The sequence below is a fragment of the Lolium rigidum genome, chromosome 2, assembly GCF_022539505.1.
Source record: "Lolium rigidum isolate FL_2022 chromosome 2, APGP_CSIRO_Lrig_0.1, whole genome shotgun sequence".
In the NCBI taxonomy this organism is placed as follows: Eukaryota; Viridiplantae; Streptophyta; class Magnoliopsida; order Poales; family Poaceae; genus Lolium; species Lolium rigidum.
Genome location: NC_061509.1, coordinates 193,187,599 through 193,213,473, shown reverse-complemented (window position 1 = coordinate 193,213,473; position 25,875 = coordinate 193,187,599). Strand labels below are relative to the sequence as shown.

At 49.9% G+C, this 25,875-nt stretch overlaps 1 protein-coding gene across 1 annotated transcript; it reads left to right on the top strand.

Annotated features, from left to right (window-relative positions):
* The first annotated feature begins 7,936 nt into the window (after window positions 1–7,936).
* Window positions 7,937–12,694, top strand: LOC124690427 (CTL-like protein DDB_G0274487). The gene is made up of 6 exons (XM_047223815.1): window positions 7,937–8,544; window positions 10,597–10,780; window positions 10,868–11,092; window positions 11,216–11,332; window positions 11,656–11,889; window positions 12,130–12,694. Exons 1-6 carry the CDS (start codon window positions 7,937–7,939, stop codon window positions 12,337–12,339), a joined length of 1,578 nt encoding a protein of 525 aa, XP_047079771.1. The 3' UTR covers window positions 12,340–12,694.
* Window positions 12,695–25,875: the final 13,181 nt, after the last annotated feature.

Genomic DNA, 25,875 nt, shown 5'->3' with positions numbered 1-25,875 from the left:
CACAACTTTTGCACTTGATTTTTTGTTTTGAGGATGTGTTTAAGGGCATCTCCAACGGGGCGACGCAAACGGACGATGACGATCGTCTGCGTCCGCGTGGTCCTAAAGTTCGTTCGCACCCTGTTCCAGCGGGACGACGCATAGTGACCGGGGCGTCCGTGGAGACGCAAACGCGGCCCAAATATGTGACACGTTTGCGTATATGCGGACGCTGCACGGTCGCGCTGCATGACCGCGTTGGTTGCATTCGGGATCGCTATGCAGTGATAAAGGTAAGCAAAACAGTCCCTCATTACTATTGATTGGTCAAAAGGATCATCTTACGAAGATGGTTAGTCGAGTTAACCTAAAACTACAATGGCCGTACCTACTCGATGTCGCGCGGCCTACTACGTCCTGGCCTTGGTGAGCTCCGCCTGGAGTTCTGCCATGGCCGCCGTCCGCCACTCACGTTGCCCCTGACACTGTAGCGTCAGGGTGAATGTGTGCCCTCCAATCTCTCCCTCCGCAACCTCCGCCTCCGCCGCCTCCCCGTTGAGTTGCTCGGCCTGAATGGCGTTGATGTCTACACACGCTTCTATTCTTGTAGACAATGTTGGGCCTTCAAGTGCAAAGGTTTGTAGAACAACAGCAAGTTTCCCTTAAGTGAATCACCCAAGATTTATCGAACTCAAGGAGGTAGAGGTCAAAGATATCCCTCTCAAGCAATCATGCAATTAAGATACAAAAGTCTCTTGTGTCCCCAACACACCCAATACACTTGTCATGTGTATAGGTGCACTAGTTCGGCAAAGAGATAGAGAAATACAAGTAATATGGATATGGATGATTATAAGTGGTAATTGCAATCTGAAATAAAAATGGCAGCAAACAAACATGTAGCAGAACTGGTTGTAAATGGTGTTTCAATGCTTAGAAACAAGGCCTAGGGATCTTACTTCCACTAGTGGACACTCTCAATAATGATATCATAATTAAATACATAAATATCATCTCTTCACTATGCTACTCTGAATCACTCTCCGGTTGGATAATGAACACCAATTCACCGCGTAGGACTGCAAAAACATTCCTTAAAGTTCGCGTTCCAAATCTAGGGACATCCCACGCTTGAAAGGACACGGATGTCGCCTAGAGGGGGGGTGAATAAGCGGTTTAAAACTTTTACGAGATGGGCTTAACAAATGCGGAATAAAACTAGCGTTTACTTTGTCAAGCCCAAAGCCTATATACTATGGTTCACCTATGTGCACCAACAACTTATTCTAAGCAATACAAGCAACTTATGTGATAGCAAGATATATAACTTCAAGCACGATGGCTATCACAAAGTGCATAAGAAAGGAGCTCGGGTATAGAGATAACCGAGGCACGCGGGAGACGACGATGTAGCCCGAAGTTCACACTCTTGCGAGTGCTACTCTCCGTTGGAGCGGTGTGGAGGACAAGTCACTCCAAAAGCACGAGGGCCACCGTATTCTCCTCGAGAATTCCCACCAAGAGGGATGTCCTCGAACCACTATGTAACCTTAGGGAGGTTACCGAACCCGCACAAAGCTTGGGGCTATCTCCACAACTTAATTGGAGGCTCCCAACAAATTGCCACTAAGGCCTTTCCCTTGAAGAATCTCCACAACTTAATTGGAGTCCCCAAGAACACCACTAAGATGCCACAAAGGCCTTGCCCTTGAAGATTCTCCACAACTTAATTGGAGTCCCCAAGAACACCACAAAGATGCCACAAAGGCCACTAAGCCGTCTAGGGTCCAAAGACCCAAGAGTAACAACCTTCTTGCTTTCACTTCCACGAATCACCGTGGAGAACTCAAACCGATGCACCAAATAATGCAATGGCAAGAACACCACAAAGATGCTCAAGTCCTTCTCTATCAAATTCCAACAAAGCTACAAAAGCTATTGGGGGAATAAGAGAGGAAGAACAAAGGAATTCACAAAGAACACCAAGATCAAGATCTAGAGAGTTCCACTCACAAAGAGATGGATTTGGTTGGTAGAAATGTAGATCTAGATCTTCTCTCTCTTTTCCCTCAAATGGGGGCAAGAATCATGGAGGGATTGAGAGATAGAGCAAGCTTCTCTAGTTCAACAATGGAGGAGAGAGAGAGTGAGAAAAGGCACAGTTCTAATGGGTAAGAAAGCTATTTATAAGAGAAGATGCTCCAGATCTGACCGTTGTGGATGTTTTTCAGTAACACCGGAAGTTCCGGCCAGGAGGGCTGGAAGTTCCGGCTGGCACCGGAAGTACCGGCCACGAGGGCCGAAAGTTCCGGTAGGATGCTTTCGCGTCAGATGAGCTGGCAGACTGAGTTTGGGCGGAACTAGGGCGGAACTTCCGGTCCGGCCAAGTTCCGGAAATGCAGAAAAACCTTACTGGACATACTGCGAGTTAAAAACGATGTATCCGGAACATGCCCGGAAGTTGGGCGGAAGTTCCGCTGACCGGAACTTCCGGCCAACAACACCGGAACTTCCGGCCAGCGAACGTCGAGCTTCAACGTGAGGGGCGCTGAGGATCTGCTGAGAGGAGCAACTGCGCGGAACTTCCGCCAGAAGAGGCCGGAACTTCCGCCAGGAGCAAAAGACAAACCGGTAAAACCTCCAACCTCGAAAATGCAATAAGTTGAGTTAGGAAACTCGGATTGAAGTGAAACCAATTTTGTTGGAAAGAGGACCTCAACATGAGAAACCGAGAAAATCACCAAACTCGAAAACGCAACAAGTGATCTATGCAAAATCCGTTTTCGAAGAACTAGAGCTTGTCATGAGAATAAGCACAAGCTATAAAACATCACATGGATAAGATCCAAATAACAACCAAGAAAGATGATGCAAGGATGCAAAGGTTTGAGCTCTCTCCGAACGATACGATCGAGTTACTCACTCGAGAGCCCTCTTAATAGTACGGCAACTAAACTATAAACCGGTCTCCAACTACACTATGAGACCGGTGAGAAAGAAACCCTATCAAGAGCAAACCTTATACTTGCGCATTCCACTTGAGCTCGATGATGACGTTCTTGACCTCAACAAGATGGAACGCCTTTCTTGATTGTGCTTGCTAGATGAAGTCTTGTGGATTGCTCCCCCATAATCCACCATGGGAGAGCTTCTTCTTCGGCACATCTTCACATATCCATGATCACCATATGGATGGCAAGAGTCAAGCAAAGGATCTCTTCGAGATGGCTCATCTTGAACTTGCACTTCATTATGTTGATGTCTTGAAGTAACTTGAGGGCTCACTTTATCTTCATCTTCAAGGCATACTTGACACTTGATATCCTTCATCAATTTCTTCTTATTGCAACCTTGAAACCAACAAATGGTTCAAGCATTGCCTATGGACAACACCTACAAATATAACTCAATGCGAACATTAGTGCATAGGGATTGTCATTAATTACCAAAACCACACATGGGGGCTCCATGCACTTTCAACGCTGTCACTTTGAGCATCCAAAGATAGTACTAACAAACACTACAATTTCATAGAGACATCTAACTCAAATTATAACTCATGATAAGTATTTTCGTAAAGTTTAGACTAAGAGACACACATGATGCACACACTGTCACCTTCACGCCGTGGGACAAGGTGTCTTCGGAGATCACATAATAAAACCACTTGAGTAGCATAATAGATGAAGAGTAACATCTACTTATTCAACTAGATTACAAAGCTCATGATCACATAAAGATCATACCATGGGAGAGAGATGGACCACATAGCTACCGGTAAAGCCCTCGGCCTCGGGGGAGAACTACTCCCTCCTCATCATGGGAGTCAGCAACAACGATGAAGATGGGGCTCCGGGGGAAACTCCCCGTCCCGGTAGGGTGCCAGAACAGAGATTTATGTCCCCCAAAACTTATCTTCGATGGCGGTGGAGCTATGGAACTTTTCGTGGATGGAGGCTGGTTGATTTAGGGTTTTCGCGTCGGGAGGCAACTTATAGACGGAAGGGTGAGGTCGATGGGCGCCCGAGGGGCCCACACCATGCCTAGGAGCGGCCAGGGGTCGGCTCGCGCCTAGGGGTGGTGTGGCCACCTTGGTGCCCTCCTCCATCTCTGCTTTGGACTCCGTCTTCGTGTTGGGAAAAATAGGAGATTTGGTTTTTGTTTCGTCCAATTTCGAGAATATTTCCTGTACAACTTTTCTAAAATACAAAAACAGCAGAAAATAGGAATTGGTACTATGGTATATTGTTAATACGTTAGTTCCATAAAATGCATAAAAATGCCACGAAGTGTAAACAAAACATATAAAAATTAGTGTGAAACAAACATGAAGCATAAAAAATTATAGATACGTTTGCAACGTATCAGGCGTTGGTGGTGAGCTCCTCCTCATCGAAACGCTTCCGTCACGCGGAGGTTGACGAGGTCCGCATCATCCGGGTAGACTTGGCGAGCCCAGGTGCGGTTGTGCTCGGCTATGGGTGGATGCTAGGGTTTAGGTTGAGGTGTGCCCGTCATGTCCACCAGCGTCCACTATATATAGCCACGGCGGGAGGGGGGAAACGGCGTTCGCGCGTAGGTCATTTCCCGCGCGCGCGAAACGCCACGTAAACGCGCCAATCTGTTGGCCACACGCGGGAACCATCATCGTCGCGCGAGAACCGGTAACCGCAGACGGCAGGCCTCGACGAGACGTTAAACCGTCATTACCGACCTTGACGGTATCAGTGGTAAAAAAGTGTGTCCGCACCGCTGGGATATCTCCGACGCGAACGGTCATTACGGACGCAAACGAACGCAAACGGTCAATTTGAGCCTCCAAAATGCGTCGGCCTACTGCTGAAGATTACCTAAGAACACAAGGGGACACCTCTAAACACGGCACCACAAGACGGCATCCCCTAAATAATTGGATGCATTTCCGGAGTAGATGATTTAGGGGAGGCGAGTGCATATGGTGTGACAGCCCATTGAATGACATCCTAGGCGTTAGAGCATCCCCACTCGTTGGCGCTCCCCACACCCAAATCCGGACGAAACTACCGCCGGATTGGACGAAATTAAGTCGTGGGGAGTACCATATTTCCAGTCGTCCACCCGGAGTTCGGCGGATAGAGTTTAAATTCAAACAAATCGCCGTCCCGCGCTACAAGTACGGGCAGTTGATCGGCAAAAGGAGCAAAAGGATCAGCCACAGATCGGCGATCGGAGGGAAATTACACGGAGACAGGCTCGTCGGCAGTCCCGGCCGGCACGGCGGTGTCCGACGGACCCGCTTCCTCACACGCCGAAGCGGCTGCGGCGGGCGACGATGAAGCAGCGGCGGCGGTGGACGTCGAAGCAGCCCGCAGCCGACGAGGTAGATGGTGAGGTAGACGAGGTAGGAGCCGGCGGAGACGACGTAGTGGCTCGGAGGATGTCGTTGCGGTGGCCCCGGTACCAATTCCTCGTCTCCTCGTCCATCATTTCCATGTCGCCGCCGCCCATGAGGAACGCCAAGTCCGTGTTCCTCTTCTTCGCCGCCACCGTCGTCTTCGCCGGGGCGATCCGGCGCCTTGGTTGGCGAGCATCTCCCGCCACCCGCCGTCGAACTTGTCGTTCCTCCCGTCGGCGTGCGATCTCAAGTCGGCCCAGACGACTTGTCGATCGACGCTCGCATCCCGTCGGCGGGATTGTCCGTCCGTTTGAGCTCTTTCTCGCTTCTTCCGGCCGAGCTCGTGGCGCCCTTCCGCCGCGCAAGCCGGCGGAGCGTCGGGGTTGTACTCGCTCGGTCTTGCTTTTCGAGAGGGACGTGCGAACTTCCTTCCACTTCTCGCACTTCTCGAGGCGGGCGTAGACGTTGAGGAACTTGAACCGCAGGCCGGTGTCGTCCGTGTACATGTCCAAAGCTCGGCGCAGCTAGGGAAAAAAGAGCACGGCGATACGGGTCGGCTAACGACGATGTACCTCGGTGGTGTAGGGCCGGCGGATCATACCCTTTGCTCCATGTCGTGGCCGCCGATCGGCCGTTTGTCGATCTCCTCCCGTACGCCGTGCCATTTGCCGCACGCCGTCTCGCATGATCCCCCAATGGGTGGCCATTGCCTTGTCTCCCCGGCACACGTTCATGTTCGTCTTGTTGAAGTAGGGATCGACGAGCTTGCGTTCCTCGTACGCCCGCCTCACTCGAAACCGGCATGTGTCGAACGACCGGTTGGCCCCGATTATGCCGTTCGTGGACACGGTCATCCAAGCTTCGGCGAGGCACTCCTCTTCCTTCGGCGTCCATTTGATACGCGGTTCGGCAGTGGCGAGTCCTTCTTCCTCTTCTTCTTCCCCTTCGACGAAGTTGGCGCCGGCTTCGCTTGGCTCTTCTTCTTCCTCGCCTTCTTCTTCGACGGCTTGGCTTCCGTCGGCAACATCCTCCCGATGCTCCTTGCGCGCCGCCACGCGCGCCGTCGCCCTCGTCTCCTCTTGCGTGAAGAACCCCGGCACGCAGCCGGCGGCGGTCATGAAGAACCCCGGGCTCGCAGCCGGCGGCGGCGGAGCCGGAGGTGATCATCTCGTGGATCTCCTCTTCGTTCGGCGCCGCCATCGCACCGAACGCGAGCGGCCCTCGTCGCAGGGCCGGCGAGGTGCCCTCGAACAGAGCCGCCGCCGACGCCGACGTCAAGCTCGGGCGGCGACGGTGTGGGCTTGGACGGTTGGACGTAGGCGCCCTCTTGGAACACGGCAGGCCGGCGACGGCGAGTACGAGCGTAGGCGAGAAGGAAGACGGGGAACTTGTTGTACCTTGCGTCGACCATTGGCCGGGGAACACGCCGCCGCTATAGGCCATGCTGATTAACCTCAAGTGTTCGTCTTGGGCCGCCTCCGCCGACCTCTTGGCGGCGGCTCTTTTCACCCTCTCCGCCCGGCGCTTGTTTCCACGTCGCGCCGTTTCTCGTCCGCCGCCCACTCGGCGTTCGACATGCCCGGCGGCTTCGTCTTCTTCTTCCGCATCTTCTCGCCGGCGCCTTCGGCGGCATTGTGGTGGACGAGAAGACGAGGAGGAGAGTGGTGGTGGACGAGAAGACGCCGCCAGAACCGGAGCCGGGAAGACGAGGAGATTGGGGGATTTCGTGCGGGAGAGAATGGGGATATGCAAGCAAATTGGAGGGAATGGGGAAATGCAAGCAAATTGGAGGGAAAATCACAGGATTTGGTTTTCCGGCCGCCGACTACGCGGGTCCACACGCCGTTTCGCGCGCTTTCGTTTCGTCCGAGTCCCCGAGCGCGCCCCGAGGGGCCGGGGTTGGCGTGGGCTCGCCGGATGGATTAAGGGCCAAATCCGGACGAAAACGAGGAACCGGGCGCGACCGGCCGAATTTCGCCGTCCGGATGGAAAAAACGTCGCTCGGGGGCCTTGTGGGGGGGACGAGTGGAGATGCTCTTACCGTCGCCTCATCTCGCACAATCGCCAGCCTCTGCTGGATCCAGCTATCCAACAACCAGCTCCGTTTCTAGAAGCCACAAAGCAGCCTCCACCCAGCGGTAGCTCATCATCCCTTTCGAATCCAACGCCGGTCCCGCTTCGCCCCCAACACGATAGCCCCCAAATTTCCCCCACCTCCCCTTCCGTTCCGTCCCGATTCGTCGCCTCGCCTCACGCCGCAGACCAAACCCCACTGCCCACACCACACTGACTGACCAGCCGCTGCCCCGGGAATCAACAAATTCCCTCCGCGCCGACGTCCCCATCGTCTCACAGTTCATCGGTGAGTCAGTCCAGGCAAGTCGTCGCCGCGCCTCCTCGGTCACCCAGCGACAACGGTTGTTACTGCGCGACCACCGCTGTCAGACCAGACCAGAGCAGTTACCTACTCCACTCCTCATCCTCGCTAATCCCCGATACTAATCTCCCTCTTCCACTCCTCCAAATCCCCCACCACAACCCCTAGCCCCGTCGCTGTCCGCTCGCGGATCGCCGATCGCCGCCATGTCGTCTTCCTCCTCCTCCCCCTCCCCCTCCCCGTGCGCCGACAGCCGGAACCCTAGCCCCCACCCCGCGGTCCGGCCGTGGCCGGCCAGGCGCCGCTGCCACGACGTCTTCTGGCTCGTCCTCTTCCTCCTCCACCTGCTCCTCTTCGGCGGCATCCTCGCGCTCGCGGGCCTCAACCGCTTCCGCATAGCCGACCGCTTCAACATCACCCCGTACCTCCAGCACGGCCACCCCAACACCACCACCACCAACAACCACACCGCCGCCGCGCCGCCCGCCGCGGGCGCGCCGGAGCCCGCCACGCCGGGGCCGGTGGTCACCGTGTCCAAGCACAAGGCGCAGCCGTCCGAGCTCACCGAGACGTACTGGAAGTACTACGGCGCGGCCGGGGGCGTCGGGGCGGCGCTCGCGTGGGCGTGGCTGGCCGCGGCGGCCGGGAAGAGGGACGGCGGCCGGGTGGTGATGCGCGCCGCCGTGCACAGCCTCACCGCCTACCTCGCCGTCGTCAGCGTCCTCTGCTTCTGGGGGAAGCACTTCTTCTGGGGCGTCGCGCTCGCCGTCGGCGCCGCGCTGCACTTCCTCTACGTCATGTCAGTCATTGACAGGTACACACCCAACACTCAACTGCAGCACTTTTGGAATTGGATTTTCCCAGTTTCGCTGCTACACTCAACTTGGACTCTAGTGGGTGAGGATGTGACGCCCGACATCGAAAAACAAAAGTAAATTTCTTCGATTTGTTCATGAGAATTTTGTGAGGCGATCGATGCATATCTGTTCCCATGCCCACTCTCAAGCAGTTAGGCCCTGTCTGTTGCATGCCTCCACTCCACTGTGTGCACGCGGCCAAGTCCATTAGGTTTCTTATGCTTCCGAGTCAACGTGATTTCAACTCGAAATTCACTGTAAATCTCTTACAATTGTGTGCCATCGATCATGAGAATTATATGCATGTCTGTTCTCACGCCCCTGGTACCTTACCATCTAGGCCTTAAAACAGGGGCGGGCCCAGGATTTCTAGGATGTGTATTCAAAATTTTGAAATGTGCAAAAATAATTGACAGCCTAAAACGTTTTCTAGCCTTTACAACTAATTATAGGACTACCACTCTTTCTCTTCATATTTCATAGCAAATGATGCAAGCTGAAAAACGAAAACAAAAGTAACATCAAGTCTTATGAATTTCGGATGTTCTATCTGAATTTTTTCTGAAATTCTAAAGCACCTCAATCTCAACGATTAGAACTGTTCTGATAAGTAGTAGACAGTAGTAGCAGCCCAGAAGAGGGAATTTACGGAAGGCAGGTGAAATGGAATTCGGCAGACGGGCAGAGAGCCTTGATCGGCGACATGCCCTGATCGGCGACGAAGAGGAGCGTCGCAGCAGCGGGTGTTCTGCAGGTGAGGCAGACATGCGGTTAGTCGGAGATGACAATCTCTGGGACGAGTTCTGCAGCCTGCTGTGTCGACACCGGCCGCCAGGATTCCGCCGTCGTGCGTCTCCTTGCAGTGTCTGGGCGCTTGGCGATTGGGGTTCAGGGAGAACGACACGAAATGTTGTCTGTCGCTGGCGTCCGAGCGAACCAAGCGACACGGCCAGTAGTTTAGCCACTTTGTTAGATGGGCCTAGCGAGGATGGATGGGACTCGGGAGTCAGCCAGACATGCTTGGTCGTGGGACGTAGTCCCTCTCCCCTTCTATTTTTCCGTTTTCTCATTTATACATATGTATATACTATATATATCTTGTATTTTGCCAAAAGTTTTGGGTATTCACTTGAATACCTTTGAATTGAAGTGGGCCCGCCCAACTTGCATACGAACTGAAACTGTGTGGATTGTGAAGCCGAAAACTTTCGGGCATGGTGCAACATGCTGTTGGGTTTTACCTTTCAGGGTGTAAACAGTAGCAGAGTGAGATGAAGCCACAAAGTTGACATTTAGTGTCTGCAAAATGTTGCCAAATGAATTACGTAGTTTTCTGCAGTAGCTTGTGTGTACCTAACTGGGGTGCTCCATACGTGGGATCAATGTAGGCTGCAACTTTTTTTTTATTAATAGTGCGTTATAGTCAGGATCTCTTCGCTTTGGTACCATATTGAATGTCATGCACTTAATCAATTCACCCAAAAGCTTAAGCCGATGCGCAAAGCAACAGACATGTTTTAGGTTCTAAGAATGCTACAATTATTTGTGCAAATTTTTGTTGCAGAGTCTTGTTCGGTTTCAAAAGGCCGATAATTCTTGTGTAAATTTCCAGTTAGATCATGTATGCCATACTTGGGTCAGGATTGTTTCTATAATCATGTCTTGGTTTGGAGGCAGAAGATATCAGTTGATCTTGGTTGAGGAACAAAACATTACATCTTAATGTTTTGGATGGCTGCTATCCCAAAGTTCTGCTGGGTGATAATCTTGACACCTGTATTTGATAACAATATGGGGCCTTCGTTAATTTCTAAGCACTAGATCAATCTTAGTTTAGTCTCAGAATTATTGCTGTGTTACATGATGTTCTGTCCATTCGCCAGTATTATTAATTGCATGATTGATGCTTTAATTATGTGGCAAAAAAGGGACTTTGTTATCCTCATCAAGTTGTTCAAAACTGCATATTTGCTTATTTTTTTAGCAGTAACTGGGTAAATTTTTGCTAGGTTTCCGTTCACAATGCTAGTACTTCAGAAGGCAGTAAGGATGGTATGGGAACTTCCTGATGTGATGAGAGTAGCATATGCATTTGTACTGGTAATGCTTTGTTGGATGGCATTATGGTCCTTTGGAGTTTCTGGTATTGTTGCTATGGAGATACCTAATCGTGGGCAATGGTGGCTTGTTTTGGTGAGGGCAAGTTGTCGTTAGTCTATGTTGGATTTCAATGTTTTGTTGTTTTAAGGTATTTTATAATAATTGTCCTGCAATTTGCAGGCACTATCAGTCAGTTTATTTTGGATGGGAGCTATCCTTAGTAATACAGTCCATGTCATAGTATCTGGGATGGTGTTCCTTGTTCTCATTCATGGTGGACAGGCAGCTGCATCGATGCCCCCAAAACCACTTCGAAAGTCACTTCAGTATGCTGTAACAACTTCATTTGGAAGCATTTGCTATGGATCACTCTTTACAGCTGCCATTAGGACTCTACGTTGGGAGGTCTGTGACTTACTGGCTAGAGTTGCCTGGTGCGAAATTTTCAATTATTACCTTCATTCCTTTTGATATTGTTGGCTCTCATTTATTTACTCATTTTTTTCCTCTATTTATATTTAATTTCAGATCCGAGGGATTCGTTCTAAAATTGGTAACAATGAATGTCTGCTGTGCTGTGTTGATTTTTTCTTTCATATTGTGGAGACGCTTGTTCGTTTCTTCAACAAGTATGCATACGTGCAGGTCAGTGGTTCTCAGGATGCATAAGATAAATATGAAAGTGTCCTCGTTCTCTGTTTTGCTGCCTCACTATGTATAGTTTTTCTTGTTTCGTCAAATAAAGTTTTTTTTACTATTATCAGTCAAAGTTCCAGTGGGTACCTGAAGTTTTTGTATATGAAGTTAAACAAATCACTGATTTTTTTGAATTGGGTAAACCTGGTAAACTAAAATTATTTGTGTCCTCGTACTACTGGTTATTGATATCAAGTTGCCGGTCATTATCTGAAAAAAGGTTTCTGGCATACAGCATTACCCACATGTATCACACTGCTGTTCACTTTCAGATAGCTGTCAACGGACAGAGTTTCAATCGTTCAGCTAGGGATGCTTGGGAGCTGTTCCAGTCGACCGGCGTTGAAGCACTTATTGCTTATGATTGTTCTGGTGCTGTTCTTCTGATGAGCACAATATTAGGTGGGCTAATTACAGGAACTTGTACGGGTGTTTGGACATACTACACACAAAGTGATAAAGCCATTATTGTTGGCTCCACCTCTATGCTGATTGGCATGATACTGGTAAGTGCTTACATGTGTATAAAATTTTCACGGAAGTACTTCAGAAGTAGAAACCACTTCCGCATTCATGTGTTCCTTCTTGCACTAGAAACTCATAGATGTTGGTAGGAGCTGCATAGCAGAACTTTCTGACTAGTAACTTTCTTAGATATTTCCAGTTAAATATGTTTTGCAGAGTTTATTCAGGACTAGTTGTAAAAAATATATATATACAGAACTGAGAGCTGTACTGTTTTGCAGGTTGGCCTGACTGTTGTGGTTGTCGAAAGCGCAGTTACATCAATATACATATGCTATGCTGAGGACCCCCTTTTAATTCAGAGATGGGATCCTGAATTTTTTGAACAAATGTCAGAGACACTACACCAGCGACTGCAGTACCGAAGCTCCCGAGTCCGCCAAATACTGAATGGTCGTCTTGATCATTTGCCAAGTACATCGAGTATTTGAATAGCTTGTCTGATATGTCATTTTCGTTAATCCGTTGAAAGCGCAGCAGCCATTTCCAGAACAAGAAGTTTTGGATCCTTCTGCCATCAAAATATAGACCAAGGAAGGTTTGTCCGCCAATGAATATAGAGAATGAAGCGCCCCAGCAATTTTGAGGCCTTCAAAAGCAACTGTCCCAATCAAATAGTAGTATGTTCATAGTTTATTGAGTTACTGCGGGGAGTATGTTCATAGGTGTGTAGAATTTCAATGCCAACTTTTGTTATCAGGGCACTGTGTATGCAGCATTTAGGGGGAGAGGGGAATGAGAGAAAAAACAGAACTGTAACCCGTTTCATACCTCGGGTTTTATATGAGGTGGGCGACCGTGTTGCCCTTAGAGTAATCTCTAGCAGAATCTGCTTATGCGCCGAATCTGTAAGGTTTGCGGTTGGTTCCGGTTGAAAAAAAGATCCGACTAGAGTACAAACACAGATTCTCGGGGCGAACCAAATACGAACTGCATCCTGAACCGACTGTTGGCGCCAAGGAAGTTTTAGCCTAACCATCACCGGATTGGCGCTGGAGTTGCAGGAATCCACTCCAAATCCGGCAAAATTGGCAGGCCAAGGGCGGCGGGCGCATGGCCGAAGCAGGCCGGAGCAGGGGCGAGCGGCCAAGAAGACGAGAAAATAGAAGGAAAGAAAAAGATAAATCTAACATGCGGGCCTTTTAATTAGAATATTCCTAAATATATTGTTTTAGTGTTTCTTTTGCGGGTCTAACATGCGGGTCTAGCTTGCATGGCACATTTTCGAACAGCAAAACTCTTTTGGGGTGTACCCGTAATTTTGCAGGTTGCGGTTTGAAGGGTCTGCTTGAGATGCTTTTACCCATAAATGGAAATGATTCATCTTCGCCAAGACAATGTGTCAGCTTCGCCCTCTCCGCTGATTTCTATTACTCCCTTCGTCTATAAATAGATGTCTTAGATTTATTAAAATTTTAAAAACATCTATTTATGCATAAAGGTCTTATAATATATGTATGTAAAGACCAGCAAAATTATAAAATTCTAGAAAGAGACAAATCAATGATTTTCAATTTTCTAGCTGTTATGATATGTAGGGAGTAGACTGGACAAGTTAGCAACAGATGAATAATGTGACGTCCCAACGGATCAGATGGTCAGATAGGTGCTTGGTCAACCAGGTTGTGATTGGAGCAAGAGATGAAGACGATGATCGAGCCGGCATGAGGGTGAAAGGCTGGCGGAGGGGAGGAGGCGGAAGGATCGAACTACAGGACGGAGATGTCTGTCCAATTACACCACTTCGCAATGCAGTTGGATCTCAACAATTTGAATGCTGAAGTGATCAGTGCCTGACCCGATCGCGACTGATTCAAACTAAACCTTGCCCCGTCGTACCGGGCGGCCGGCCGACGACTTGACCCCGGCCACCCTGCGTCCCACGCTGACTGAGATCGTGCCATCGGTCAGTCCATCATCCATCACGCATTCACGGCACGAAGTGGACTCTCGCCCCCACCCCCGCCCCTATTTCAACCCTTTGTCCGTTTTTAGTCTTCACGCCTACTCCTTCCGTTCTGATTTAGTCTACATTCTAAAAAAAAAAAATTAGTGTTACATTTATTAGTAGTACCTCTGTCTATTTTGTATCTAGACACACTTTAGTTCATAGATACATCCACATTTAAATGAACCTCTCGACATCCATTAATGGACGAAGAAAGTACTACTTAGATATGTGAACGCACAATTAAACTAATCCAAGATACATTGAAAATAACAACGTCCAGAACACAACCACCTCGTTTTCAGTATTGATGTTGACTAAAAGCTAGAATATAAAGTATTTTAGAATAAAATTTTAGCTAGAATGTGGACTATTTCAGAACGGAGGGAGTAGTCTGGAAAAGTAAAGATATATAGGTATCTCTAGATCCCGATGTATTTTAGACACGAAAAGTGTCCCTTTTTATTAGATTGCGAATACAAAATCGGCTGCACCGCCTTTGACGTGGGCACTACCCTTCGGGTAACCGATGTTGCTCTACCCTAGACGGTCTAGCTGGAGGCCCATGAAGGTACTCGATGGCAAGGTGGGCCACTAGGACGGTGCAACGGAAGATTCCTTGAAGTACAATATGCGGAAGGAGCCGAACAAAGAAAATTTAGAGATAGATCTACTGTAAAGTCTAGTCGTACTCGGTTAGACCTCTTGAGACCTGACCTCCTATATAAAGGCCAGAAGAGGGGCTGCCGAGGGACACAATCAATCTTAGCAATCTTAGCCACCAAGAGCTTAAAGCTAGGTCACCTTAGAACTTAGCCATCTCGACGAGATCTCAGCCGAACTATTCGGCACCCCATTGTAACCCAATATCTTCATAATCAATAACAGACAGGCAGGACGTAAGGGTTTTACCTCATCGAGGGCCCCGAACCTGGGTAAATCGCTCTCCCGCTTGTCGCGCGAACCGATGTCTCGTGTCAGCTTGCAGGATTCCATCAACCCTAAGCCCCAATCGGAGGGCATTGCCGGGGAGTACCCTCGACAATTGGCGCCGTCTGTGGGAACCCTGTCGGCACAAGGCAGGTCATCGGCAATACCAGTCACATCTGCGGAGTTCGTACTCGAGTCACCAACGCCACCAGATCCAAAAGACCCGATCCGCTGCGGATCCTTTGAGTTCGTACCACATCTCGAGCCGCCGCACTCGATCTCTACAGAATCGCACGATGGCATGACCGCAACTTTCGGAGGCGTTCACTTCATCATCGACTCCGGGGGCTTTCTTCGTCTCCCTAGGGCAAGTACATCTGGCTCGAGGACCTCAATCTCGACAGGTGACGCTCCGGCAGCAACCTTGGAAATCCCGCCCGGAAACGCGCAAGGAGGCAGCCGAGGAAGTTTCGACCTCGCAACGGGACGAAGGAAAAGACGAAGGGATTCGCACCATGGAGAGGAAGAACGTACAGCGACTCACCCTCGCCAGTCCGAACGAGGGCAGCAGGACATGCAACCGATCCATGGCCGCACTCGTTCGCCGTATTTATCGGCTACAGAGCAACTCGAGGCACCATGCTACCTCCACTCTTACATTGATCCGAAGGAGGGTCGAGAGAAATCCAGTCACCTGCTAAGGAACTGCCGACACTTCCTGGAGATCCGACAGTTCTGTGATGATCTTAGAGCTGAAGCCATATCAAGAGTTCACGCCATATTCATGGCCGTACCTCATTATGCGTACCTAAAACTGAAGATGCCAGGCAACAACGGGACCCCAATAACCGTCCATGGGAGCTTTGCTCGATCAGACACCTGCGATAGGGAGTTCCAGAAGATCGCCTCGAAGTTCGGTGCCAAGGAAGAACTCAACGCAATCGACGCTACCACAGATCACACGCAACCACCAGCCGACAATCGAAACGTAAGATCCGATGAGTTTGACGCTACAAAGGAAGCCAAGAAGCTGCAGGTGCATCCCACTGACCCGAAGAAAACGGTCAATACGTCGGCTGACCTTACGGTCGCATAGGAAGGCGCGCTCATCGAGTTCCTCCGTGAGCGCCGGGAGATATTTGCATGGGAACCATCCGACATGCCAGGTATCCCCGGGGAACTCGCCGAGCACGCCCTTAATGTTGACCCGACAACCAAACCGAGTGCGGCGATCAATGCGCCGATTTTCCGAACCAAAGAGGAGAGCAATCGACGAGGAAATCAATCGACTCCGTAAAGCAGGATTCATCCGAGAGCTCAAGAAATCTGAGTGGGTGGCCAACCCTGTCATGGTGCCCAAAAAGGACACCACCGCTCTGCGCATGTGTATCGATTACACCGGCCTCAAACACTGTCCGAAAGACCACTTCCCGCTGCCTCGTATTGATCAGATAGTCGTCTCCACAGCCGGATGCGATCGCCTCTCCTTCCTTGATGCGTACTCCGGATATAATCAGATCAAGCTGAAGAAAGAAGACCAGGAGCTAACCGCGTTCATCACCCCACACGGCATTTTCTGTTACAACGTCATGACCTTCGGGTTGAAAAACGCAGGAGCAACTTATCAACGTTGCATGCAGGCTTGCCTTGGAGAGCAGATCGGGAGGAACATCGAAGTCTACATCGACGATATCGTGGTGAAGACGAAGCACGCTGCCACTCTCGTCGATGATTTGCGCGAAACTTTCGACAACTTAGACAAGTATAAAATCAAGTTGAATCCCAAAAAATGTTTCTTTGGAGTGCCAGGGGGACAAGTACTCGGGTACTTCATCTCAGCCAGGGGGATTGAAGCCAACCCTTTAAAGATCAAAGCTATTCTCGATATGGAGCCGCCAAAGAATCTGCACCAAGTGCAGCAATTGGCAGGACGATTAGCAGCGCTCAGCAGGTTCATCGCCAAGCTAGGGGAAAAAGCTTTGCCCTTCTACAATTTGATGAAAAAATCAGAAAAGTTCGAGTGGACAAAGGAGGCGCAGGAATCCTTCGACAATCTGAAGAAAATCTTGTCGACATCTCCAGTCCTTGTAACCCCCGTGAGAAGGAAACACTTGCTCATGTATATAGCCGCAACAGCCCAAGTCTTTAGCGAGCGTCTTGGTCGTCGAACGAGAAGAAGCGAGGAGAGTTCATGGCGTGCAGAGGCCCGTTTACTATCTCAGTGAAGTGCTCACGCCCGCAAGACAGAGGTACCCCCATCATCAGAAGCTGGCATACGCAGTGTGGAGGTCAGCTCGCAAGTTACGACACTACTTCACAGAGCACCCGATTATCGTCGTGAGCGAAGCACCGCTGAAAAGCATAATGACTAATCCAGAGGCCACAGGTCGAGTGTCCCAATGGGCTATTGAGATAGCACCACACGACATAACTTACGTCAATCGAACAGCGATAAAATCCCAAATCCTCCCAGACTTCGTGGCAGATTGGATCCAATCACAGACACCAGCAGCACCCGACATGTCGGGGTCATGGGTAATGTACTTCGACGGGTCGAAACGAAGTACAGGTGCAGGAGCAGGAGTGGTGTTGATATCACCGCAGGGAGATAAGATGAAGTATATACTACGTATGAACTTCCCCCTGCCGACGAACAATGAAGCAGAATACGAAGCGCTCGCCGCACGGAATGAAGGTGGCAAAGGCGTGTGGGGCAACTCGTCTAGAAATCTAAGGAGACTCAAACTTGGTGGTGCAGCAGTCAATGAACCTGTGCGACGCGGTCAGCGACAACATGATCGCCTATCGGCAACTGTATCAAAATATGGAAGCTAAATTTGAAGGATGTGAGCTCAAACATATCGGCAGAGTCAGCAACGAGGAAGCCGACACTTTGGCAAATATCGGGTCCATGTGCTCCCCCATTCAGGACAGAGTGTTTTACAAGGTGATCACTCAGCGATCAATAAAAGAGAAGACGTCGGCACCTCCTAAACCGTCGGCTGACGAATTGGAGACGAGCTCGCAGCGAGCTGCCGAAGAATCTCGAACTCCTCCTGCTGAACAAGTCCTCCTCCTCAAGCCACTATGGACCAAGCCATTCCTAGCGTATTTAACGAAGCAGGAGTTACCAGAAGATCCAGTAGAAGCAAGACGAATCGTTAGACGATCGAAAGCCTTCACCATAGTAAACGGTGAACTTTACAAGTGCATCATTTCTGGTATCTTCCAAAGATGCATTGCCATTGACGATGGAAGAGCACTGTTGCGCGAGATACATGAAGGAACTTGCGGACATCACGCAGGAAGCAGGGCCCTCGTGGCGAAGGCCTTCAGGGCGGGATTTTATTGGCCAACAGCGGCATCGGATGCCCGAGACCTGGTCATGAAGTGCGACCCCTGCCAACGGTTTTCACCAAAACCGCACGCCCCTGCGACAGATCTGATGACAATACCGCTGGCATGACCCTTTGCTCAATGGGGACTCGACCAAGTTGGACCGCTGCCAAGGTCGTCACCTGGAGGACACACGTACCTACTGTTCGCAGTCGAAAAATTCACCAAGTGGATCGAGGCAGTACATGTACGAAACCAAAAAGCTAAAACAGCAGTTCAATTCTTTAAAGGAATAACCTGTCGATTTGGTATGCCTCACAGTATCGTCACAGACAACGGAACCAACTTTGACTCCAAAGAGTTTCGAAAATTTTGCGATGACGGAGGAATCAAACTAAAGTTTGCATGAGTGGCCCACCCACAGACCAATAGCCAGGTGGAAAGGATCAACGGTCTCATAGGGGATGGCCTCAAGAAACGCCTTACAGGTGCAGCTGGAGCCTGGGTCGAAGAGTTACCATCCGTACTCTGGATTTTGCTTACTACACCTAACAGGTCAACTCAGTACACCCCATTCTTCTTGGTGCATGGAGCCGAGACAGTCCTGCCAACCGACGTTCGGTTTGAAGCACCTCGGGTGACAGCATACACGGAATCCTCTTCCAACATCGCGCTACAGGACGCTGTGGACCTCCTCGACGAGGCTCGAGACATTGCCTTGGCAAGAACGACGGTATACCAGCAGGCGTTGAGAAATTATCACAGCCGACGAATACGCAGTCGAAGCTTTAATGTCGGGGATATGGTATTTCGGCTGAAGCAAGAGAGACCCTTGAAACTTGAATCCCCATGGGAAGGACCATATATCGTCACTGAAGTGATACCAGGAGGAGCCTATCGGCTCAAAAACCCAGCTTCAGGAAAAAACGTCGAGAATCCATGGAACATCGCACATTTGCGACGATTCTATACATAGGATACGATTGTTTTTAATTACTCGACAGCCCTTAAGGTTGCTTTTGCACTATGAATAAAAGTTCCAATCAGGTTTTCTATCTTTTTTCTTGCTCCAGGCCTTATCACCCGAACATACCATATGGGGCCCTATCATTGGCTCTTACTCCCATCGGGAGCGCTGGCCTAAAAAATACGCTTACACAGTATCATTAATTAAATACTCTCAACGGGAGCTAAGATTAATGATGCACAAAAACAACCAATCCAAGCCTCGAGAAAATACATGAGTGCTGCAGTCGATGGTTACATTATCAAAAAATAAGGCTCACACCGGTGCACCGTGTGACGAAGCCAAGCGTCTAATTCCCTCGACTAAGTCGATGGGTCTCGCTCTTACAAAACTTACGTATCGGCTTCGCAATAACATTGCATAATTCAACGAAGTCGTCGAGAGAGCAGGTTGAACTGATCACTCAGCCGCCCTCGACAATAAAATATCAATCAAACTAACATAGCGTGCAACGTACGCAGTAAATTTGTACAAAACAATCTTATGCAGGTATAAGGTTATTACATTCATGATCGGGCTCCCTGGTCCCAGTGGGCCTTCAGATCCTTCTCAAGGCATGACTCCATCCGAGAAACAATGGTATAAGCAGGAACTCTAGCAACATCATAGTATTGGCCTAAACTCCTCTCAGTGTTTGCTACGGCTCTCAAGTCTAAAGACGGATGGCATGCCAATACCGAAGCAAAGGCAAGCTCAGCACCAGGCAGGAGTTCTTTCCGCACCAACGGGCGAATCCTTTCGGGAGACTTGAATCGGGTGAACAGGCCAGATAAAGTTTTGGGTGCTTGGTCCAGAGGAAACAAAATCTTCCAAACCATCGTGAGATAAGCATGGAACTTATCAAAGTAGTAATGCGCCTTCTCCACCCGATACTCAAACTTCGCCATGATAACAGCCTTCGGACGATGCAGCCATAAATCGTGCTTCGGGTGAGCAACGTCAGTCATCGCCTCGACCTTTTCATGGATCTTCTTGTCCTCTTCAGATTTATCTGAAGATACGACTGAAAAGGAACGGATATCAGTCAGAAATATCCAAGCTACGTTAGGAATCAGAAGATGGGTTAATAACTTATAGCCCAGACTTTCGGTAGCAACATGAAGACCATCGAGAGCGTATTGCTCGATAGCAGTCGCTATTTCCCCCTTTTTCTTCACCAAGGCTGCCATCGTGCGAAGAGAAGTGATGTCTTTATTTAAACAAGACACTCGGTCACGTAAGCGGCGAACAAGGTCTGACTCGTCATTACTCGAAAGATTTGGAAAAAGTTCGGCACGGGAAGAAGATGAAGGGATCTGCAGTACATTCCTCAGTTCAGAATAGCATTAACATAAAACTCCCATCGGGAGCACTTGGCATATATGTTACATTCAAAAGGATGTTCGAATTGGCAACAGAGCCAAAATAAAACAGGACTAAGTCAAATTACGGTTGATCTTATTTACAATAAGTCGAGCAAGAGTTCAAGGGTTCGCCGATGATGAGCCAGGGGCAGATTCAGGAATAGGCTTGGCTTGTGCTTCATCTACCAGCTTCAGGAGTTGATTGGCACAAGTTACTGCCGATCTTTTGAAAGGCTCAAGGTCGACTAAATGGTTGTCGTCATCGACAGGCAATGCCTTAGATAACTTCTCCAATTCAGACCCCATCCCATGACCCATTAGCAGCTGAAAAGTAAGAACCGCCCCAAACAAGCGGGAGCGGCGTTTCAGTACCTCCACAGGTTCGGAAGAATCAACAAGAAAAGCATCCGCCATTTCGCCCAGACTCTTGTCCTGCTTCTGCTTCGGGAAGATCATCAAGTACAGCCTCGACAACGCTCCTTTAGTCTTTTGCAGAAGTCCAAGGACTTGAACATTCGACTCAGCAGCAAGCGACAGGGCATCGACTGTAGAATCCTCTCGGAGCCGATGGCGTCAGGTGACGGTCATATTGGCAGCCTCTGAAAGGAAGACAGATCAGTAGCCAGTAAGGCAATACCAAGAAAGAAAAAAGGAATGTGTCATGAATTTTACCCAATAAATCCTTGATGGATTCGCGGAGAATGCCTTCCTTCTTGTCGGTTGAAACCGCTGCCGCACGTCTGGCATCTTGTTCATCCTTCATCTGCCGCTTCAGTTTCTTCAGCTCCTCCTTCAGCAAGGCATTTTCCTTCTTGGCGTCGGTGGCAAGCCTGTTGGCCTCTAGCACCTGATCGGCCGAAGATTTGACAGTCTTACGAAGCTGGGTGTTTTCAGCCTCGAGTCGGGTAAACTGCTCGGCGAAATCTACCACAGCATCGACTGTGGCGTAAATTGGTTGAAGTAAGAGAAGTCAAGAGGATTCAGTTGACAAAAGAAACTCAGCAAAGCAAGATGGATTAAATACTTACGTGGTCACGGCCAGCCGACGAAGTAGGAGCATCGCCAGGAGGGATAACCTTCGACACAGGAATTTTCTCCACGACCATCCTTGTAGGAGGCGTCGACTTGGCAGAAGAAGGATTAGGCTCTGGAGCTGATGCCTTTCTTCCGACGGATAATTTAGCCCTCTTCGCAAGAGGAACTTCATCATCATCGTCAGAGCTACATAAGAAGAATGCGCAATTAGCATACGAGGCGGCAAAAAGTACATCAGAGAAGGGCTAAAAATGCTTACAGGTCCAGGTCATCTTCAGCAGCGAAAAAACCTGTCGAACTTTCCTGAATAGGGGGAGGCGAAGCAGTCCTAACAGCATCATCATCCTGTCCGCTAGGACTTGATTCAGCCGTTGTAATAAAATCGTCATGTACCTGCTTGCGTCGCCTGCTCCTAATGAAGGCATCGTCTTCGGCAGCATCTTCTTCTTGGACATCGCTGTCCTCAAGGGCGTGTTGGACGTCCTCGGTCTCCTCGGAGTCGTCATCATCATCCTCTGGCTCCACGCCACTTTCGGGTGGAGGAGGGTAGCATTGAGCAACAGAGGGGGCCTGTCGGAAGAAGAAGGCTTGTAAAGCGCAGTAAAGAAAGAAGCAACAACAACAAGCAAAAAACGGTAAAAAACTACCTCAGTCGGAAGATGGTGAAGATCATAAGGGGGACGAGCCGATGTCAAGATAATGTTGTCCTTCATGCTGAGGCATGTCAGACGGCGGACTTCGTCTCGAAGCTCCTCAGCCGAAAGGTCGGCAGAGATGACCCTAGATTTGTCGCTTTTGCCAGTGTAAAGCCATAATTGGTGGGGGCGAGACATTAGTGGTTGTACTCGACGTTGCAGGAACACTGAGACTACTTCAGTACCGCACATCGTCAAGCCCCCCGTATTCTTCAGAACGACGACTTGGTCAAAGAGCCTGTCAGCTACCACCCTCTCTTCGAGAGAAAGGACGTTTCGCCAGGAATTCTTTGGCTTAGCTATTAAGACATCCTCGAAAGGAGGGAGATTCGAGCGCCGCCCGTGCACCACAGGGTCTCGCAAGTAAAACCATTTGTTGCGCCAGCCCTGGACGGATTCCTTCATTGGATAGTCGAAGTAGTCGACTTCCTTCCTGACAACAAAGCCAGCGCCACCGATGACGAGGGGGCCATTGCTGTCGTTGTGACGCTTCACATAAAAAATCTTCTTCCAAAGACCCCAGTGAGGATCAATGCCAAGGAAGGCCTCGCAGACGGTAATGAAGATAGAGAGATGCAAAATGGAGTTTGGGGTCAGCTGCCAAAGCTGGATCCCGTAAAAGAATAGAAGGGAACGAAGGAACTCGTGGGCAGGAAGAGAGAGGCCACGAAACAGAAAGGCAACTAACATAACGGTGAAGCCCTTCGGAGGATGTGGGCGAGAAACAACACCTGGGAGACGGATGTCGTCCTCAGATGCGGAGATGAAGCCGAGGGAGTGCAGCTTGTTCACGTCGCGGCTGGAGATAGTGGAGGCGCTCCAGTTACGGCTGACTTTGGCCGCGTCCGAGGTGCTGGTGTTCTTCTTCTTGCCCATGGCGTACGGAGCTTCTGAAGAAGGAGCAGAGGAGGCAGGAAGGCTTCAGCAAGAAGATGAGCAGTAAGAGGCGTGAGAAGTAAAAACGAGGAAGCCCTCTATTTATGCCATAAAAGTTTGCGTGAGATCGTGGCCATAACTTCACAGACGTCGTGGGAGGTGGAGCAGATCTGGCTGTACACGTGGCGCTTAAAGAAGGGACGGAACCGACGGCCCATTATTCCCACGTCGCGCGAAAATCGAGGAAACGCCTCGGTCGCTGCGCATGCACTGGTCCAATCCTAAAAACTGCCCGCGCAGAACTAGGGTGGGCCCGTCAGGTCAAGTCTTGTCAATCGGGCCACAACAACGGCACGTCATCAATGACATCATGGGCGCTGTCAAAGACAGTCGAAGGAATAAAAAAGTATCGGATGATGAACTTAAGTCTATGCACAGATTGCAAAGCATCTGCACTTAGACTCGGGGGCTACTCCCATCGGGAGCGTTGGACGCGCACCCGACAGAATGAGAACTCGAAGAAAAAAGGCCTTGAAGGAAGAGATAATTGTTCGACTCGAGTCTGCACCCGGTTGCGAGCACCCGTGCCCAGACTCGGGGGCTACTCCCATCGGGAGCGCTGGACGCGCACCCGATAGAACTTTTTTGCACTCCAGGATCATGCCCGGGGACTTGATTCTGTGTAGGGTAATGTTATTTTGCCATCGGCAGTTAACCAGCAAAAGTTGGGCACGTTACTCATTATCCCTTGCATGAGGAAAATATATCGGATGACCTATGAAGACTCGCGGAAAAACTTCGGCAGAGCAAAATATTCGAGTGGTACAACTTGAGTCTACGCACGGATCGCAAGCATCCGTACCTAGACTCGGGGGCTACTCCCATCGGGAGCGCTGACACGCACCCGATAGAAGAAGATGATGCAGACAGAAGGAAAACAAGAACGATCGAGGAGAAGGACATCAGAAGAAGACATGCTTCAGTCTCTACCCGAACTATGTTCGGCTAGACACTCGGGGGCTACTGACGTGGGCACTACCCTTCGGGTAACCGATGTTGCTCTACCCTATACGGTCTAGCTGGAGGCCCATGAAGGTACTCGATGGCAAGGTGGGCCACTAGGACGGTGCAACGGAAGATTCCTTGAAGTACAAGATGCGGAAGGAGCCGAACAAGGAAAGTTTAGAGATAGATCTATTGTAAAGTCTAGTCGTACTCGGTTAGACCTCTTGAGACCTGGCCTCTGAGGCCAGGAGAGGGGCTGCCGAGGGACACAATCAATCTTAGCAATCTTAGCCACCAAGAGCTTAAAGCTAGGTCGTCTTAGAACTTAGCCATCTCGACGAGATCTCAGCCGAACTATTCGGCACCCCATTGTAACCCAATATCTTCATAATCAAGAACATACAAGCAGGACGTAAGGGTTTTACCTCATCGAGGGCCCCGAACCTGGGTAAATCGCTCTCCCCGCTTGTCTGTGAACCGATGTCTCATGTCAGCTTGCAGGATTCCATCAACCCTAAGCCCCAATCGGAGGGCATTGCCGGGGAGTACCCTCGACAGCCTTCCTTGTCTGTTTGGGTTGATAGTAGACCCAGCGGTCTGACACGTTTTTTCTTCCATAAATTTCATTTAGAGAACTTAATTTACATAGGTAAAAAGAGAAAAAAAGAAAATTAGAAAATATATATTAAACATGCCTCCAAACCCTAGACTACTCATCGTCGTCACTGGGCAGTTAGGTGAGGTCGACGAACAATGGGATCTCCCACCACCAGTTGGGAGCGAGCGCCATCGAAGGGAATGCGGTGGAGGCATAGGGGGGCAGCCGCTGCAGGCAGGTCACTAATCCCACGGTGACCTTGACGAGGGCATTGCACGTGAGTTATCCAAGGCAATCCTCAAGGCCTCTTCCTCGGAGATCCCCAGCATGTGGGCGCCGGCGTAGTGCAGCTAGGAGATGAGGATGGGAAGCCTCGACGCCTCCTCTCTGTATAGGTCCTTTGGCATGGCATTACGCTGGTCCTCTGTGCCCTCCTCGTTGGCCTTCTGCACCAAATAGACGAGGTAGACAACGTAATCGTCGGTGTTGTCCCCAGTTTCCTTGCCTGGGACATCATCATCGACGAAGACGTCCTCTTCGAGCATTGGCGGCTCGTCCGCTCCTCCATCTTCATGTCCGACTCGGGAGGAGGGTCGTAGACGAACTTGTCCTCATCACGGAACCAGGAGAGGTGCCCCGCATCGAACTCGATATGGCCAAACCTGTCCTACAAGGGTGATTGATCTCTAGGTGCCGGTCACTGCCCTATCGAAGCAGTGGTAGATCACTTTGCGTTAGGCCACTGAGTTAGAGTTTTACCCATTTTCTATCCGTTGGTACCAATGGACATGTTTGTTCTGTTTATGTCGGCCACTAGAGATGTCATAAGTGGGTCAAGATTGTGGTACCCTCACCATTTTTAGTTAAAAAATGAACGAACTTTTTAGATGGCAATCATTATTTTAATTTATGTTTTTCCAAAAAAAAAAAAGGTACCTAATATTGAGCCATTTGCATCTATACGGAAAAGTCGAGTTTGTTGGAAAATCAGACGGCACTCGTGCTATCGTGCTGCAATGCCAACCGGTCCACGTAAACCAGGAAGTGACGCGATCCACGCTCCGGGTTGGCACTTGGCAGGCTGGACAGTTATCATCGCGTGGCGTGTTGCGTCGTCTAGATATGGCCACCGCCGATAAATACAGCGGTGCGCGGGGCAGTTCTCCTCTATTTC